Source organism: Carex rostrata, chromosome 14, assembly GCF_964058835.1.
Source record: "Carex rostrata chromosome 14, lpCarRost1.2, whole genome shotgun sequence".
NCBI classification, from domain to species: domain Eukaryota; kingdom Viridiplantae; phylum Streptophyta; class Magnoliopsida; order Poales; family Cyperaceae; genus Carex; species Carex rostrata.
Window position 1 is genome coordinate 10,287,455 of NC_135931.1, and position 16,502 is coordinate 10,303,956.

Sequence of the window (16,502 nt, forward strand, 5' to 3'; positions counted from 1 at the left end):
AAGTAAGGGTCCAAGCCCGCGACTTTGTTAGTTCCCTAGAACTTCAATTCTCCTTGTTCAAGCAGAAAACCCTAGCCGCTTTGAGAGTCCATGGAAGAAAGACAATTCCTCTCCCCCATCCCCTTCAGTCAAGTCGGATCCCACCCCATCCACCTCCGTTCTCTTCTCTAATTCTCTACTCCGTTCAAACAGGTGTTTCTACTAGTTGATATGACTGCTCCTTTCTCATCTATCTCAATTCCGAGTTCGATTTAGGGTGTTGTGAATTCATTCCACTCCCGTAATATCTACTATAACTATATATGAATAAGGTATGCGTTTTGATGTTAAGATGTTGTCTTATTCTTTCTCTCCTCCTTCTTTTCTTGCTTCCAAGTTTCTCTTTTCTGGCATTCACACTGGTTGTTCCTTTGAGAGGCGATTGTCCCAGTCCGATTTTAGTTCCTGGTTCGGTTTGATTCAGTGCCTTCTCGGCTGCACATTCCTCTTAGCAGATGATTGTCCCAATTCGGTTAATTCAGTTCCCAGTTCAGTTTGATTTCAGTGCCTTTTCGGCTGCACATTCCTCTAAGCAGGTAACTGTCCCAATTCGGCTGATTCAATTCTCGGTTCGGTTTGATCTAGTGTATTCTTGGCTTGATTCGGTGTAGTATGCCAGAAGAAATAAGACAAATAAGCGCACAAAGAAAACAACCTATCACACCCCAGATTTTTACCATCTGGAGTGTGATTATATAAGTATCTTCACACTTTTCCTTGGCCCGTCAACCTACGTCGCCAACAAAAAGGAAAACAAAATAACAAAACGAAGTCAGCTACAAAGCTCAGTAACCGGTTATTTAACAATGCGCTTCTCTATAATTGGCTTAATTTAACAAACATTCAAATATGCTCGATTAATCCACACAAATTCACATCAAATTATGCATGCATATTTCATCGGCGATAGCACGTTGGTCTAGGTTATCCGTAAAACAAGTCACATCATTTTCAACCATCGAACCCGACTGCGACTAGCATTCCTCGCATATCAGTCCCGACCACGACTAGCAGCCCCCGTGTATCGGACAAATCAAATTCCAACCTCAGACTCGCTATCCCGTTAAATATGCCATCATAATCCAATATGCAATACCAATATTCAAATCAACCATACAAAATGAAAACACATATTATAGTGAAGTCCGGTTACCTGATAGCGAGATCTTCAGAACTTCAAATCAGATTTCAACACACAACTCAGAATCATTGCGACATAGTCAGAATACGAATCGGAAATTGATAATTAATATAAAAAGTTTTTAGAAAAAAGTTTTGTGCCAGTTTCTTTTTTTTTTCTTTTTCATTTTTGTTTTTACTCGGATATCAAACAGAGAGAAGAGGAAAGTGTATCGGATATAAAATAGTGAGAAGGAAACCGAGTTGATCGATTCAGTTATTTTAATATGTAGATATATATAATGAAAGTATAAATCGAAACAGTGCCTTAATTGAAGAGGTTTATCACGAGTTTTAAAAAAAAAAAACTGCTCTGAAACAGTGGATTTAAGATATTTATTAAATAATAGTTGTTATTAGAATCAGGGGTTTGCGCCTCTTTAATTAATCTTTTCTTTATTGAACGGTTATATAATAATAAATTCGTTAAAATGGTTTAATTAGATATTATAAATCTCATATTAGTCTTTAACTTTATAAAATATTATGAATAGATATTTCAATTGTCCTAATTCGTTGAATCTTTTTATCAAAAACCTATATATCATATTTATATTTTTACGAAATGTTATAAAAAATTATAATCTTGATTATATCATAAAAGAAATTTACAAGTATAAATAATAATAACTAAATTTTTCGGGATATTACACAACCACAAGGCTTCTATAATTCCAATTAAACAAATATTATCAAATTTGTATTTACATAATGCACATATTCCTGTGTGGTTTTTTTTATTTGTTTTATAGCTGAATGCTTTTAAAGACATTCATTATCATATATTATGTAGAGGAGGGTTCAAATGTATCATCATTTTTGTGTTTCAATATGCTTCACATAGACTACATCTTTTATCTCCATTTTCAAAGTCCGAACCGCTCAACATAATCTTCATAATAAAATATGCTTGGAGACCAAATTTTATATTTTTTAGAATTTTTTTACTACTTTTTAAGATAGATACAAAATCATTTTTTTAAGGAGATTCTGGACCATCCGATAAAGTCATATTGTACCTATCTAAAAAAATAGTAAAAAAATTCTAAAAAAAATATAAAATTTGATCTCCAAGCACATTTATTATGAATATCATGTTAAGCGGTTCTAATTGACTGTTCGAACTTTGAAAATGAAGATAAAGAACCTAAAGTATATCGAAGCATCAAAATAATGATGCATATGCAATTGTCTACGGACTTTTAACAACAATAAAAAAAAAATTCTCCCTCTCGTTCATGAACCCTCTGAATCAGCAGGAGCCTGCATCTTTTGCATTAACTCAATAGAGCATCTTTTGAGTTTAATGCATATAAGCCGTCTGATCAGAATTTAAGCCAAATCGGTCCATGTCTATAACGCACGGGGCCTTTAAAATTAGTGCAGATTTCAATCATACGGTTCAGATCTATTAACGCACGTTCCGTGAATGCAGAGGATACGAACTCGGCTCAGCAGTCGCCCTCGCGAGTTGTTAGTTGTTACCGAGGAAGTAAGTAGGAAGGCCTGGTGTTAGCACTAATATTAAGTTGTTAGCACTTTTTCAAATTCCAATTGATTTTCCGAGATTCCTTTTCATAAACCCGGTGCATGTTATTTTGGAATCAATGACAATTCTGTCTCGACATATTTCTACAAACTGTCAGTGATAACGGTGTAACATCACCGGTGTATGCACCAAAAGATAATCTCCCTTCTCCCTCCATTTTGGTTGGAAATCTTCCCCTCTCATTGATTCTCTATCGAAGGTTCAGAATGGAATCCATGGAAACCCTCATGGTCTCTCTCGACTCTCATTCTTCCTCTAGCTCCGCCGCATCCGACGCGGCACGCCTCGCCGATGTCCAGTCGTGGCTTTCTTCTCTCTTCGACCAAGCGAACCGCCAAGTCCCCGACCTAACCCTAACCCCTACCTCGATAAAGCTCTTGCATTCCCTCGCCTCACTCTCTCAATCCAGATCCCGGGCTGCCGCAATTGTGGCTCCTGATCTGCGTCAGAAAGCGTCAGAGTATCGAGCGGAGGCTGCCCGGATCAGGGAGATTCTCTCTTCAGCTGGGCTGGGACGCGAGCATCTCTCCCCCTCAGCCATGGGTTCAGCCCAGGCTGTCGCTGAGGTTGCTAATTTGCTTGGGATTAGAGATACTGAGACTAGCAGGTGAGAATTTGGGAGTTTCACTCCCTGCACTGTGGCTTATTATAATTTTTACCTCTTACTCGATGATACATTGATGCCTAAAGATCAAAATATGGCCCAACACCAATCTATCAAGTGCAAAAACTGGATAGGAGTAATCTTCCAGATTCTGGTCTGTGTCTGATGGGAATAATCAGTAATTGCTTAATTTATGGAAAGCCTAAATTTTTTAGAGAAATTAAGCAATTCCTAAATCCTATTAATTTTATATTTACATTTACAAGTTTGTAGTCCAGGTCTTCAACTTTATAGTTGAAGGATCTGATTTGTCTAAATTTTTCATATATGTATAGCTTTATTGTGGCTAACTCTGATTTGGTGCTGAGAAAGACTGAAGTAGCAGAAAAGAGAATAAATGTTCAAAGGGAATCTAAGATGCTTTTAGAATATACTAGAAAGGCCATCGCCAAGCTCGCTGAACTTAAAAAGTATGCTTCTTGTCCTACATTTTTTTTTTTTGATCAAACTTGTCCTACATTTCATATACTATGGAAGTTGTTATATATGTCCTGCTCACTTAGTTTATAATTGCCAAGATTACCCTGCTTTTTACATGATTTAAAAGGGGTAATTTGGGCAGTTGTATGAATGCATGCTTTTTCTCACCTCGTAGTAGCTATATATGAGACTTTGGAGTATAGCTGTGTATCTCAAGAAAATTTCTACCTTCGCAGGTTGCATTTCGACTGTAAAATGTTCAAAATTAATTGTTCAGGTTTGATTAAAATGTGAACACTGCAAGCATAATTTGCAACATTTTGTTTGTTTTGTAGACTGCTATCAAAATTTGAAAATGAAGCAGCATTGCATGAAGAGCAAATGTACCGATGGCAAAAGAATCTGGCAATGTTAGATGAGAAGGAGCGCCAGTACAATAGCCAACTTGCTAATTATAAGGTACTGTCTTTCCACCTGTCAGTACCTGTAGCAGTCAAGGGAACATTAAACCTTGTGTACCTGTTCGTCTGGAAGGATTAAGCCTCCTTAAGGGTCCTTGGGCTGTTAATTCAGCCGAACACAAGTTCCTTGGACAGGATTAAAGTACCTCCTTGACTTAAATTCTTAATCCAAGTGTGACCCTTCCTTAGCCTATTTGCTCCTTTAGAGCCTCCTTAGCTTTTTTTCACGGTCACTGATGCCCTTATAAAGTTGTGCTACTTAAGCACCACCGAGTTATTTATTATTTGTTACCCTTCTTCCTCCTTTTTGGTGCGTCTAATCCAATGAAGAAGGAAACAAAAACTCTCATTTTTTCAGCTTGAATCTCCAATAAACTCGTAAAATCGAAGGTATAGAAAGGTTGGGCATGAAATGCTCTTTCTATTGAGATCCATGATGACGTGTTTCTATTCTTTCCTTCTCATTTTGATTTTCTTGGTGAATCTGGTAGTTCCTATTTTGTTCCAAATTATTTGGTCGATATGTCTATGTATGATTGTATTAAGCTTTTTATTTTCACATTATGACTGGGGGTACATTTGGATAATTTTTCCATCATTTGACTAGTGACGGAGTTTCTCAAGTTTGCCCAAATTTTTACAATTGGGTGATTTTTTTATTGTTAGTTAGTTTACTAAATTTACTCAAATTGTGATAATTGTTGCGCCAGTGCATCAATCTATTGGAGAAGTTTCTTATAAAGTTCCTCCATATACTTTTTCTTCTTCTTTGATTTTTTTTCTTGCATTTAATTCCTTCGTCTTCGTCTTTGTTGTTGGTACCAGTACACTTTTCAGATCTTGGTATGCTTTTATGGAGTCTATCTGTGCATTGTAACTGTATAACAATTTCTAATCTTTTACCCGTATCATGGTACCAGTGCATCTGTCAAATCTTGGTATGCCAGTTGGTACCTGTGTACCAGTCAAATCTTGATATACCAGTTGGTACTAGTGCACCTGTCATGGTTCATTCTATAGTTGGTTTTGTTTAAAATATTGAAATTAAAGAATTACTGCTAAGGGCTTTACTAGTGCTTAATGGTATGTATCATGCTAGACCTTAGACCGGTAGCTTTATCTGACCTGCATTGGAGAGATTTTAATTATGATATATCTCGTTTGTCGCTCTATTTGTAAGAACCAAATGTTTGCAACATAAATAATTAGAATCTTGAATTTTAACTATAAGCAAGCTGAATAAATTCACAAAGAACCAAAAGGCCATACTGGTACTAAAACTGCAGGTGAGGTGTGTGTGCAACTGCATGTGAGGATATTCACTTTTCTAGATGAGTTTTGGGTTGGTATGATAAATTTGGAAAATGAAGATTTTGCAAAGCGAATGGGGTTTTAATTGTTGAACCTCTTGTAACAGAATTAGTATACAATCATAATTTGTCATTTCCTTATTAAATTTTGGAAAGTTTATTTTTCACTTTAAGAAATGTTGTGAATTGTAAATTATGGTGAAAATAAATTATAAGTAAAAATAAACTTATGATGTAATATAAAGCATCATTAATCATATTCTATGAGAAAAATAACACGAAGGTTATTTTGGTCTTTTACATTTTTTTTTCCATAATAAGACAATTTTTAATTGTATTGATCCAACTTTCTTAATCCACATATCTCCCCGAACAACTCCTTAGCAAAGATTAAATTTTTAATCCTGCCTCCCTTAAGGAGGGTTGCCGAACGGCCCTGTGTGTTATTGATAAAAGTAAAGCGTTTGGTTAGATTTTTGTCCTTCCAGTACTAAGTACTAATTGGACTTCTTTTTTCGGTACTTCTTAAAGTTCATATGCTGGGTTCCTAGTACATATGAATTAGTTGTTGGGAAGAGATTTTGGCAAGTTAATATTAAATGCCAGGTGCAATGTGTTCATTTTTGCATCCAACTTTGGTTTTAACTGTTAAATGTTTAGTGACATCTCCATTATGTCCAAAAAGGTATCTGAATATCAGGCCCAATTTATGTGAACACCCACATCACCAAAAATGTCCAATGAGATATCCAAATTTGTAGCTAGCCTACAGGTGTTTTACCACCCAGATACCAGTATCTGTTGCTGAAAATGCTTCCTCAAATGATTTGTAATTTCTAATTACTTCTGATATTCCAACAGGCACTTCTGAATCGAGCGGGTTATACTTCAGATATAAATCATGGTGTTTTAATGCAAATGGCAGAGGATAAGAAGGATTATGAGAAGAAAACCAAGCCTATTGTGGATACTCTCAGAAGCTATCAAGACTTGCCACCGGTATGTAAACTTGCATATTTTTCCCTCTATGTGATGAAACAATGTTCTAACTTACGGTCAGGGTTACTTGGCAGCCACTGCCAAGGTTTCAAAAAAAAACTAAGGTCAGGGCTGAAATGGATGTAGGTATTTGTGAACTGATTTTGTTCATATTAAGGGCAGTTTTTTTTTTATAAGTTAAATGTTGTTTTTGCATAGACTTAGAGAAACTGAGGTTATAATGGTTGATTGACACTCGTTTGTCTTTTGGACATTTCAAAAAGAGAAAAAAAAAAGTACCTCCCTGTTAAGAATTTGCAGTGTGCTCCCTGCTACATAAAATTTTGCAAAATTTCCTTTCATACCCCCAGAATAAAACAAGCCCATTGCCTACTGATTTCACAAAGAAAAAAGGAAAAGAATAGAGGTTCCTTGTCAATATTCCCTAGCAGATTATTGTTGCATTCCCGTAGCGATGTATTGATCGATTCATCACATTTTAAAGGGAAACACAAGGAAATAGCACTTTTGTGGATACATTTTTCTAACCATCTCTGACAAGAGTTCCAACTTAATGATGTATTGTTTTGTTGCAATTTTTGTTTCAAATCAGGATAAAACCCTAGCTGCATTAGCTATAGAGGATAAAAAGAGGCAGTATGCTGCAGCGGAGAAGTATCTTGAGGATGTCTTGGGCTTGTGCCTTAATGCTCCTCCGTTGTGATATCTATGATTCCTTGCATTTTGTACTTAGTCGTCTTTTCTTTTGTTTATATCAAAGTATCTAGTGTTTGGGTTGTTTATTTAATAGTTCAGTGGACAGTGCGTAATCTTATTTGACTTTGTGATAAGTTTCAAGTCACCAACTTCTGTATTAGTAATGGGGCACCATGGGTACCAGGGTACAAGTATAGTCTGGTACCAACCTGAAATCTGCTCCATTCTTAGAACATGTTCTTGGTGTATTCAGGCTAAATATGGGTTTCCTGTTCCCCTTCCTATTTAGTAAACATAAATACATAGTCGACAGTTTATGCTTTATTCAGATACTATCCACTTCTAGTAGGTCTGTGTATATGTCCGATACAACAATGACAGTGTAATCTTTTCTGAAAAATGGATAGACTTAAATGGTATATAAGTACGAAATGAGATAAAACACAATGCTATCCATAATAGAAAGGGACTAATTGGAAGGTCAACGTAATAACTCGCTGACAGACTGATAAATAGGTACCAGTGCTGATGCTGAGTGCCTATGTTCTGCGTTATTAGTATATACATGTTTAATTTCTCGGATTCCCATACGACATGCCAGCATGTATGTATTGAATTCTAAGCGGTGCATCAAAGTATTTAGTTCAACAAACAAGCGAATACTTGTTGAGATGCACTGGAAGGGTGAAATTCTTCTCCTGGACGGGCTGCTGTAGGCTTGTTCAATTTTTTTTTGGTACTCTGTAATGCATTTTTTTTTTTCCTTTTGGTTTTTACACTTAGTAATATTGCATGGATATTATTGAGTATACCGCATGGAAAATGACGATTTACATGCTTAGATTACGCATATTGACTACAGAAAAATGCCGAATAGAACTCAGATTTAGAACCGGGGCCACAGCTAGAAAATTCCATCACGAGAAACTAGTATCATCAGATCAGCTGGAGTACAACACTGGCTTCTTTGGAGTCGTATCTTTCCAAAAAGTTCGACTGTTAAGCTTGTACAGTAATTATAAATATCGATGTGATAATTATAAGTTTAATTATAAGACATGGAACAATTGCTAATTTATTAAAAAGAAAAAAGAAAAAAAAATACCGAAATCACAAAACAAAGATAGTCCAAAATTTCTTAACAAATAGTTGTTAAAATTCTCATAGAGCAAATTTTACATCTATGATTTGAGGAATGAGTCACCTAAAAAGAAAAAGTTATTTCAGATCAGCATTCAGTAATCAGTACTTCCCAACTGGGGGCCAGATCAGCATTGGTTTTCTCCATTCACACGTGGACTCCGATTATTGAAGTTGTGGGGGAATCTAACGGTCAAGAAGAGCTTGCCGACAGAAACACGTCAACGCTAGACATTTAAGTCGACAGTGGATCCAATGAGCATTATGCGGGCATGCACCGAAATTTTTATTAATAACAAAATAATTAAATAAATACGTTTTTTTTGACATCTAAGAAGAGAGTGTGGCTCAGTGTCTTTCCGTCTATGTAACACAAAATCCAAAATCTATTAAATCGAGTTCAAATGGTGAATTCAAACCATTTAAACCGATCTACTTCATTAGTTGTACGTTTACATGTAAAATTTACAAGTTTTTGTGTTTATTTGATATCAAGTCAAGCGGTCAAATATTTGAGTTTTTAAGTTAATTTTAATACATTCATTTTTCAATTTTTTTGCCGCTTAATTTGATACTAAAATAACTTGAAAATATAAAAAGTTTGCATGTAAACGTATCACTCATAAAGTAAATTAATTTGAACGGTTTGGATTCACCATTTAAACTCAATTTGATAGGTTTTGGAATCAGTGTTATATAGACTGAAATGACACTAATGTTATATTAGTCATACTTGTAAGAAGAACATGATTGTTTACAATGTCCTCTCTGGACGTTATAAATTATCAAGACCTGCTTAGCGAATCTAATTTCGGGGGGCATGCATCCTATCAGGGTCGCCACGAATACAAGACGAAGATTGCGTTTTGCGATGCCTTCGTCCTTTTATTTTATTTTATTTTATTATTTAATAGTAAATGTTATCCATTATTGCTTTTATGCTTTTCATAGTTGTTCCTCTCCATTGCATAAAGCAGAGCAGGTGTCCAACACCAACAGCTACAAGTCACCTCCCAAACACTAAAGATAACTTATTATTTTAAAATTTATGAACTTGAATGCTCCTATATTTACAAAATCTAAAACTATATTATTTTAGAGGAGATAGTTTTTTATGTCGATAATTTTGTTGTCCACGAAGAACTTTTTATTTTCAACATGAGATACAAGTGAAATATTTTTAAATCATATCTAATTACGCATATTAAATTAAAAACATATAATCTCCCACACAAAAGGAAAATACAATAGCTAATAATACAAAATTTCACTTGTTTGATCAACTACTAATAATAAGGTCTAAATCATAAAAACTTGAAAAATCAATAAAATTAATCACTTTAATTTTGGCGGATTAGAAAATTTAATCTAATAATTAACATGATATTTACATCAATTAATTATTACAGTGCTGAAAAAAATGGAGGCACTGCAGCTCTCAACTGATACCATCAATTATGGGAATTCTTTTTAAATAGAAAAACTTCGTTAAATTTTGATACTTAATTAAACTGCTAGTAAATATTTTGAAATATCAAAATAGCCAAAATTAATGCACTAGTTGATGTGTCTGTAAAACAGTGATTTTTCTTTCAAAATGATCATTCCGTTTGAATACATGTTGTTTGAAGGGGTCTTTGTGTGAATACTGAATACTAACAAGACTTGCAGTAAAAACTTTTTTCCTCACAGGACAATTGATCAATTTATATTGGGACAAGTTCCTCCTGCTTATTTTAGTTTAAATGAGTTGGTACTTCTGCAAATTTCAAGATATCAAAATATTTACTGATATTTTCGATAAGTACCAACATTTCAACTACAAGGTTGTTCCCAAGCTTTGCTTTGGAAAAAAAGTCAATCAAAGAAAAACAATTTTTAAAATTAAATATTTCTTTACAAAAAAAAGTGGCATTAAAAAGATTGAGTATAAATAACATTTTTTTTTTTTAAATGCTGAAGACATGCATGATATGATTAACTGTGTATATATTCAACACAAAAACATACATTACTTTGAGATTTACATGACAACTTAAACACATCAAATACATTTTTTAAAATCAGAAAAAATAATCAAAATAAAAAAGCAAAACAAAAAGACAAATTGGGCAATTTAATGACATATAATGTGAATAGTTTAAAATTTGAAGATTTAACATATCTTGTAGGTATCAATTTTTGGAACTGGATCACTTGCTCTTTAGAGGCAGGAAATTCTTGTCTTTAGAATCACTACTGGATAAATCCGAAATAATTTTTATTATTAAAATTTTTGATTCCGGGCCCATCTCAGACCCATCCGACAGTGGTTCTAGGAACAGGAATTTCCTGTCCCTAGAAGTGCAGGAGATTCGGTCTATCAGTTTCTTATATTATAAGAAAAAATTATCAATTTGTGTTATATTACTGTTGCCTCCAGTTTTGAGCAGGAATGGAGTGCATGTGGATCTCCTTCTTTAAATTTCACATCATTCCATCTTCTGCGGGGCTGACCTTGTCTAATTCTTTCCTCTTCTATATTGAGATTTGATTTGAGGTTGATCGAAGTCGATACTTGATTTGCGCTAATTTGTTATTTCTTTCCATCAATTGGAGCAGGGGGAGGTGAGATATAGACCTTCATTTGTGTAATTTTGTTTTCATTATTTATTTTTTAATCTATGTCAGCCAGCCTCTCGACAATTTCTGTCACTTTAATTCACTGAAAAAGTGTAGCGATTAACCTTCGTAAAAAAGAGAGACAAAATTTGGCAATGAGCTGCTTTTTATTGGGTCAACGGATATTATTTGTACTTGCGTAAGGTCATCCCTCCAATTTGAGACCGTTTGCATAACTTTTCTGTACACAATTAGACCTTAGTACTGTCAATTTGATATAAACTTTCTCGTTAGGCTGTTCAACCTGACAAGGTCATTGTATTTTAATTATGTTTTAAACTCATGATGAAATTTCTTCAGGCTTTAAGTTGAACAGAATGTCTACATCCACTGGAGAATTGGATCCTGCCTTTGAAGGAGCTGGAAAGGAGCCGTATCCTTTCAAATTTTTTATTTAAAAGAAAAATTGTTTAGCTATCACTTGAAGATATGATCAATGAATACAATTACTAAGGTTTCTTACTTCTCAGACTCAGTAAATCTGTTAGGCCTTAACTGATCTCAGAGGGTTGCAGATTTGGCGTGTTGAGAATTTTCATCCCGTACCTGTCCCAAAAGCCTCATATGGAAAATTTTTCATGGGGGATTCTTACATTGTACTGAAGGTGAACATTGATTTGTAATATAATTGCCCCTTGTGATTATACTATTAATGATTTGCCATCCATTATTTTGTTTGACGTAGGTCTTAATATATGATCCCAAATTCCCAATGTCTTCAATTGTTTCCGAAACTGTGCCGAAAATAAAGAATAACCAACCTATAGTCATTCCTCAGTTTTCTTCTTCAGTTTATCTCATAGTATCTCTGAATTGTTTGTTACATTTGACAGGAAATCAGCAATAATTGTATGATTTATGAACCCCCTAGATTTTAATTTTGTTCAATCAGGCCATGTATTAACTTTTTGAAAGCCAGAGCTCCTTCATTTAATTATTAACTAAACAGGAGAGTGGTTCATACTCCTGAACTAGTGAACTTTATTAAATTATTGAATTAACTTTTGGTAGGGCCACTTCAGAAAGAATAACAAAAGTTCAAGAATCTCATCAAGCAAACTTTAAATTAGGTGTCAGTATTGGGATTTTCTCTCAAATATGACCTACCCTTGTAAAGTGGCAGTGCTCATAAATCAATAAGGTTCCAATCAGTATTTGTTTCACCGGATGGCCGTTCTGATCAGGCCTGATCCTTCCATATATTATTTTTAACTTTTTGTTGTAAGAAGGTTAAACCCTCAAGTAGCCAATTAGAAGTATATAAGGAGGAGCAAAATATAATAAATTTGAAGATTTTCAATGTGAAACCAATAATATTTGTTGTCCAGCTGGAGTGTCAGTATAGATCCAACCCATTTCTTTATAAAAATTGCCTATCTGATGCAACCTCTTGCCACCCCTTTCCTTGATGATATTTACAGATGCATATTATAACACATATTTGATATCCATATAACATTTTTTTTCCTATTCAAGCAGACTACTGCCACAAAAAGTGGTGCACTTCGGCATGATATCCACTATTGGCTTGGAAAAGACACTAGCCAGGTCTGACTCAAGTTGTATAATCTATAATTTATTAAATTTTAGCTGTTTTGGTTTAATTATTCGTTAAACATCTTGAATTTTTAATACCAAAGAAATATGATAACGACATTTGAAAAGTGGATGAAATAAAGAACGGGAAACAGTCCACATGAACCAAAGGCAACAAAACATATTAGCACCAAGTATAAATGATTTTTCTCTTATCTTCAGTTAACTATTAAGTATTAACCAACAACTATAAAATCCCTTGTTCCTGTACTAGGTTGGTTGGGACTCATGATACTCATAAAATGCCAATGTTACACTTATAATGAATCCCAGTGTAACACAACATTTTGGTTCAGGATGAGGCAGGGAGTGTAGCTATTCTGACAGTTGAGCTTGATGAGGCACTAGGTGGTGGGCCCGTGCAGTACAGAGAGGTGCAGGGCGACGAGTCTGAGAAATTCCTATCTTATTTCAAGCCGTGCATCATTCCACAGCCTGGTGGCACCGCGTCAGGTTTTAAACACACCGAAATCAATGCCCATGAGCTTGTCACTCGATTATATCAGTGCAAGGGTGTCCGCGTCCAAGAGGCAAGTTTTGACTGTTTTCATTTTTATTGTTTTGCAAAAAGTCATCCATTATGATTATTGTTCACTAAACATAGCATGGCCAACATGAGCACTAACCGGGCACAAAAAAATTGACCACTTTGTCCTTAATTATATCCTGACACATCCTTAAATCCATTAATTCTGATTTGCTCAGCTTAGTTGGGTCCCTCTCATTATAATTTACTGTACTGGAAACTTTCTTTTATTGGATTTTTTTTGTTTCATATTGCGAACGAGTTATTTGCAATAACAACCCAATAATTAGGACCAGCTTTAAGTCAAGCATGCAATTACAAAATTAGCATTTTCAAGTTAACTTGCTGAACGCACTGCACTGAATGTGTTAATTTATTTGCATAAATCTTCTAGCATTTCTTTACTTCATTTGCACAGATGAGTGCATTTTGAGCAGAATCTATTTCAAGAAAAACAAATAAAACATAATGCGATTTAATCTAATTTGTTTTGTTAACTCGACCAATAAACTCTTTTCTTGAACAGACTATGTAAACTTGAAACCTAATGTCAAACGCTCTTGGTTTGGTTTCGTAGTTTACTTATGGTTAGAGGAAGGACCCATTGCTTTGTAAAATTGTCAACGTCTAATGGCGTACCTTTCTCCTCCTCTGGAAGTTTGGAACATTTAAAGATGAATATACTTTCATCCATGTTGAGATTGTGTATTAGTCCTGGACAAGTAACTATCTTTGTTGAATCAGCTTATTTCCTTTATGTGCCAGGTCCCGGTCGAGAAGTCTTCTCTGAACCATGGTGACATATTCATACTTGACACCCAGTCAAAGATATACCAATTCAATGGCTCCGATTCATCAATTCGGGAGAGAGGCAAGGCCATGGAGGTGGTTCAACACATCAAGGACTTGTACCATGAAGGCTCGTGTGACATTGTCACCATTGGTAAAATGCACAATTCCAATTCCAATACATACAATACTGCCGGTACCTGACCAGGCCATACTTTTAGTTGTTAACTTCTCTTTGTTGTTGTTTTTCAAAAGCGGATGCTGAGGTGGCTGACGATGCAGAGGCCAGTAAATTTTGGGAATATTTTGGAGGTTTTGGTACTATTTCAGCACAGACAAGTCATGAGGATAATTCAAAGGAGGAGGGCCCAAGTGCACAGTTGTACAAGTAAGTATTTACTTTGTCTTTATATGAACTTTATATTTATGTTTGTTTCACTACTCACTTATCTTAGGTTGGACTTGAAATTTATTTTGTTTTCAAATATACTAGACATAAAGAATCAACCTTTGGTGTAGTGGCAAAGGGCAATGCCCTCCATGTGGGAGGTTATAGGTTCGAAACCTGGATGGGGGATCCTTTATGGATATTAAATGGAAGTTGGTAGGCTAGACCTCCACCTTTCTCTATATAAAAAAAATATACTAGACCTAGTTAAGGAGATCTAATGACAGCATGGGTTTTCTTTCTAGGGGCTGAATTTTTTTTGTGATAAGTTTTGTTGGTAGGGACAATTTTATAAATAGCTTGTTTCAGTAATGTAAGTGATAGCTTTGCTACCTTTATTGACAAAATAAAATTATAATAGATGTTGTCCTTTCTGTTTTGTACTTTGACTATTTGAAAATGCACATACTTTTGAAGCATAGATCCCCAACTTGCTTGCATAGGACAATTATTATGCATATACACTGAGTCTCCAATTCCTTTCAAAATTCTTCCTAATTTATATTAGGGAGGCCTTAAGCACATTCATGAATGAAGTTCAATCTCCAATTCTATTTACTAACAAATTTTCATCAGAAGCAGCACAAAGCACATTTGACAAAAAAAAAAAATTAGAGGCAAAACCAAAGCAAACAAATGCTGCCGGTGTATGGTATAAATTCTCATAATAATCAATGCTAATAATCAAATAGTAGACAAATAGATAACTCAAAATTAATAAAGAATGTTTCACTTGGTACTAGACAGGTACATGTCAGAAATCATCTGCATTGGAATTTTAATTGCTCCGTTTGTCTATTCAGTATTTGCATTGGTACTAAACCCTACAATTTACCTCTCAACCTTTTTTTGCGTGCCACTTTCCAGTGTACAGCAAGGGAAGCCAGTGCCTGTTGATACGGAAAGCTTAACAATGGACTTGCTGGAGACAAACAAGTGTTACTTGCTTGAGTCGGGACTTGAGATCTATGTTTGGATGGGTAAAGGCACATCTCTTGCTGACAAGAAAGGTGCTAGTAAGGCTGCTGAGGTATGTTTTCACTTTTACACAATTGGGATATGAGAGAGGCCTATGTTACCTTTCTAAGTTCTGTTATATGAGATATGATGTACACTTTTTAAATGGCATCGTGATGTCAATGTACCAGGAATTGCTTCATGACCCCAAGCGAAAGAAATCCCGTGTTGTTAGGGTAATAGAGGGATATGAGACTGGGTTGTTCAAATCAAAATTCACTGGATGGGCGCAAGGGGAAGAACCAGAGGATGATTGAAGCAGGTCGGCTGTGGTTGCATAAGTTATGAATTGACATATCTCATTATTTGAGTGGCTTGGGTTGCTTTTTTGTGTATTATTTAATTGCAAACTATAGTACCGATGTGCTGGGTTTTTTACTACTACTATGTTTGGTTTGCTGAAGTAATACCTATATATTGCTTATATTTTTTTTCTGTTTTATTTTTTCTTCCTATTGCTTTATTTCACGTGTACTTGTGAACAGCCCAATCTGGAAAAGGAAATAAGGGGCATAATATAGAATGGACATATCAGTTGTTCTGTTTTAATTTTTTTTGGTTTTGCCTGTAAACAATGTATTCTATTTTTTTTGAGAAAAAACCAAGGTCAAGCCTTGATTTGATATATTAAAACAGTCACAAGACAATGTGTTCTATTTGTTATTTCTCCTTTTTAATTTCGTTTAGTCTCTATCTTTCACTGCAATAATTTAGCCTTCCTAAGCAAATAATTGTTCTTTCAAAACAGCACCAACTTAAGTAGCAGTTCACAGAATGTATGCTGTTTGTCAATGTGAAATGTGAATGCAAGACTGATCCGGAGTCTGTTTAAGGACTAGGCTGAGCTTGAACCTTCCCATTCTTATTGGGCCGTAAATTATTGTTCTTGATCCATAATCTTGTGGGCCATTCTTAACCTTTTTGCTCAGGTCAATACCAAAAGTATTTCTACTTACAATGAGGAATAAATAAGCTCGCATCTTCAAATGAATAGAAGACTGCTAAAAT

At 34.9% G+C, this 16,502-nt stretch overlaps 2 protein-coding genes across 2 annotated transcripts; both read left to right on the forward strand.

The window, feature by feature from the left end:
- The first annotated feature begins 2,836 nt into the window (after positions 1–2,836).
- AUG1 (HAUS augmin-like complex subunit) lies at positions 2,837–7,466 on the forward strand. Its single transcript, XM_078314570.1, has 5 exons — positions 2,837–3,374; positions 3,707–3,841; positions 4,187–4,310; positions 6,484–6,621; positions 7,214–7,466. The coding sequence occupies exons 1-5, from the start codon at positions 2,974–2,976 to the stop codon at positions 7,322–7,324; spliced, it is 909 nt and encodes a 302-aa protein (XP_078170696.1). The 5' UTR covers positions 2,837–2,973; the 3' UTR covers positions 7,325–7,466.
- Positions 7,467–10,887: 3,421 nt separating this feature from the next.
- On the forward strand, positions 10,888–16,066 carry LOC144564961 (villin-5-like). Its single transcript, XM_078314568.1, has 9 exons — positions 10,888–11,064; positions 11,419–11,491; positions 11,624–11,723; positions 12,598–12,666; positions 13,011–13,244; positions 14,006–14,183; positions 14,285–14,417; positions 15,345–15,507; positions 15,626–16,066. The coding sequence occupies exons 2-9, from the start codon at positions 11,436–11,438 to the stop codon at positions 15,749–15,751; spliced, it is 1,059 nt and encodes a 352-aa protein (XP_078170694.1). The 5' UTR covers positions 10,888–11,064; positions 11,419–11,435; the 3' UTR covers positions 15,752–16,066.
- Positions 16,067–16,502: the final 436 nt, after the last annotated feature.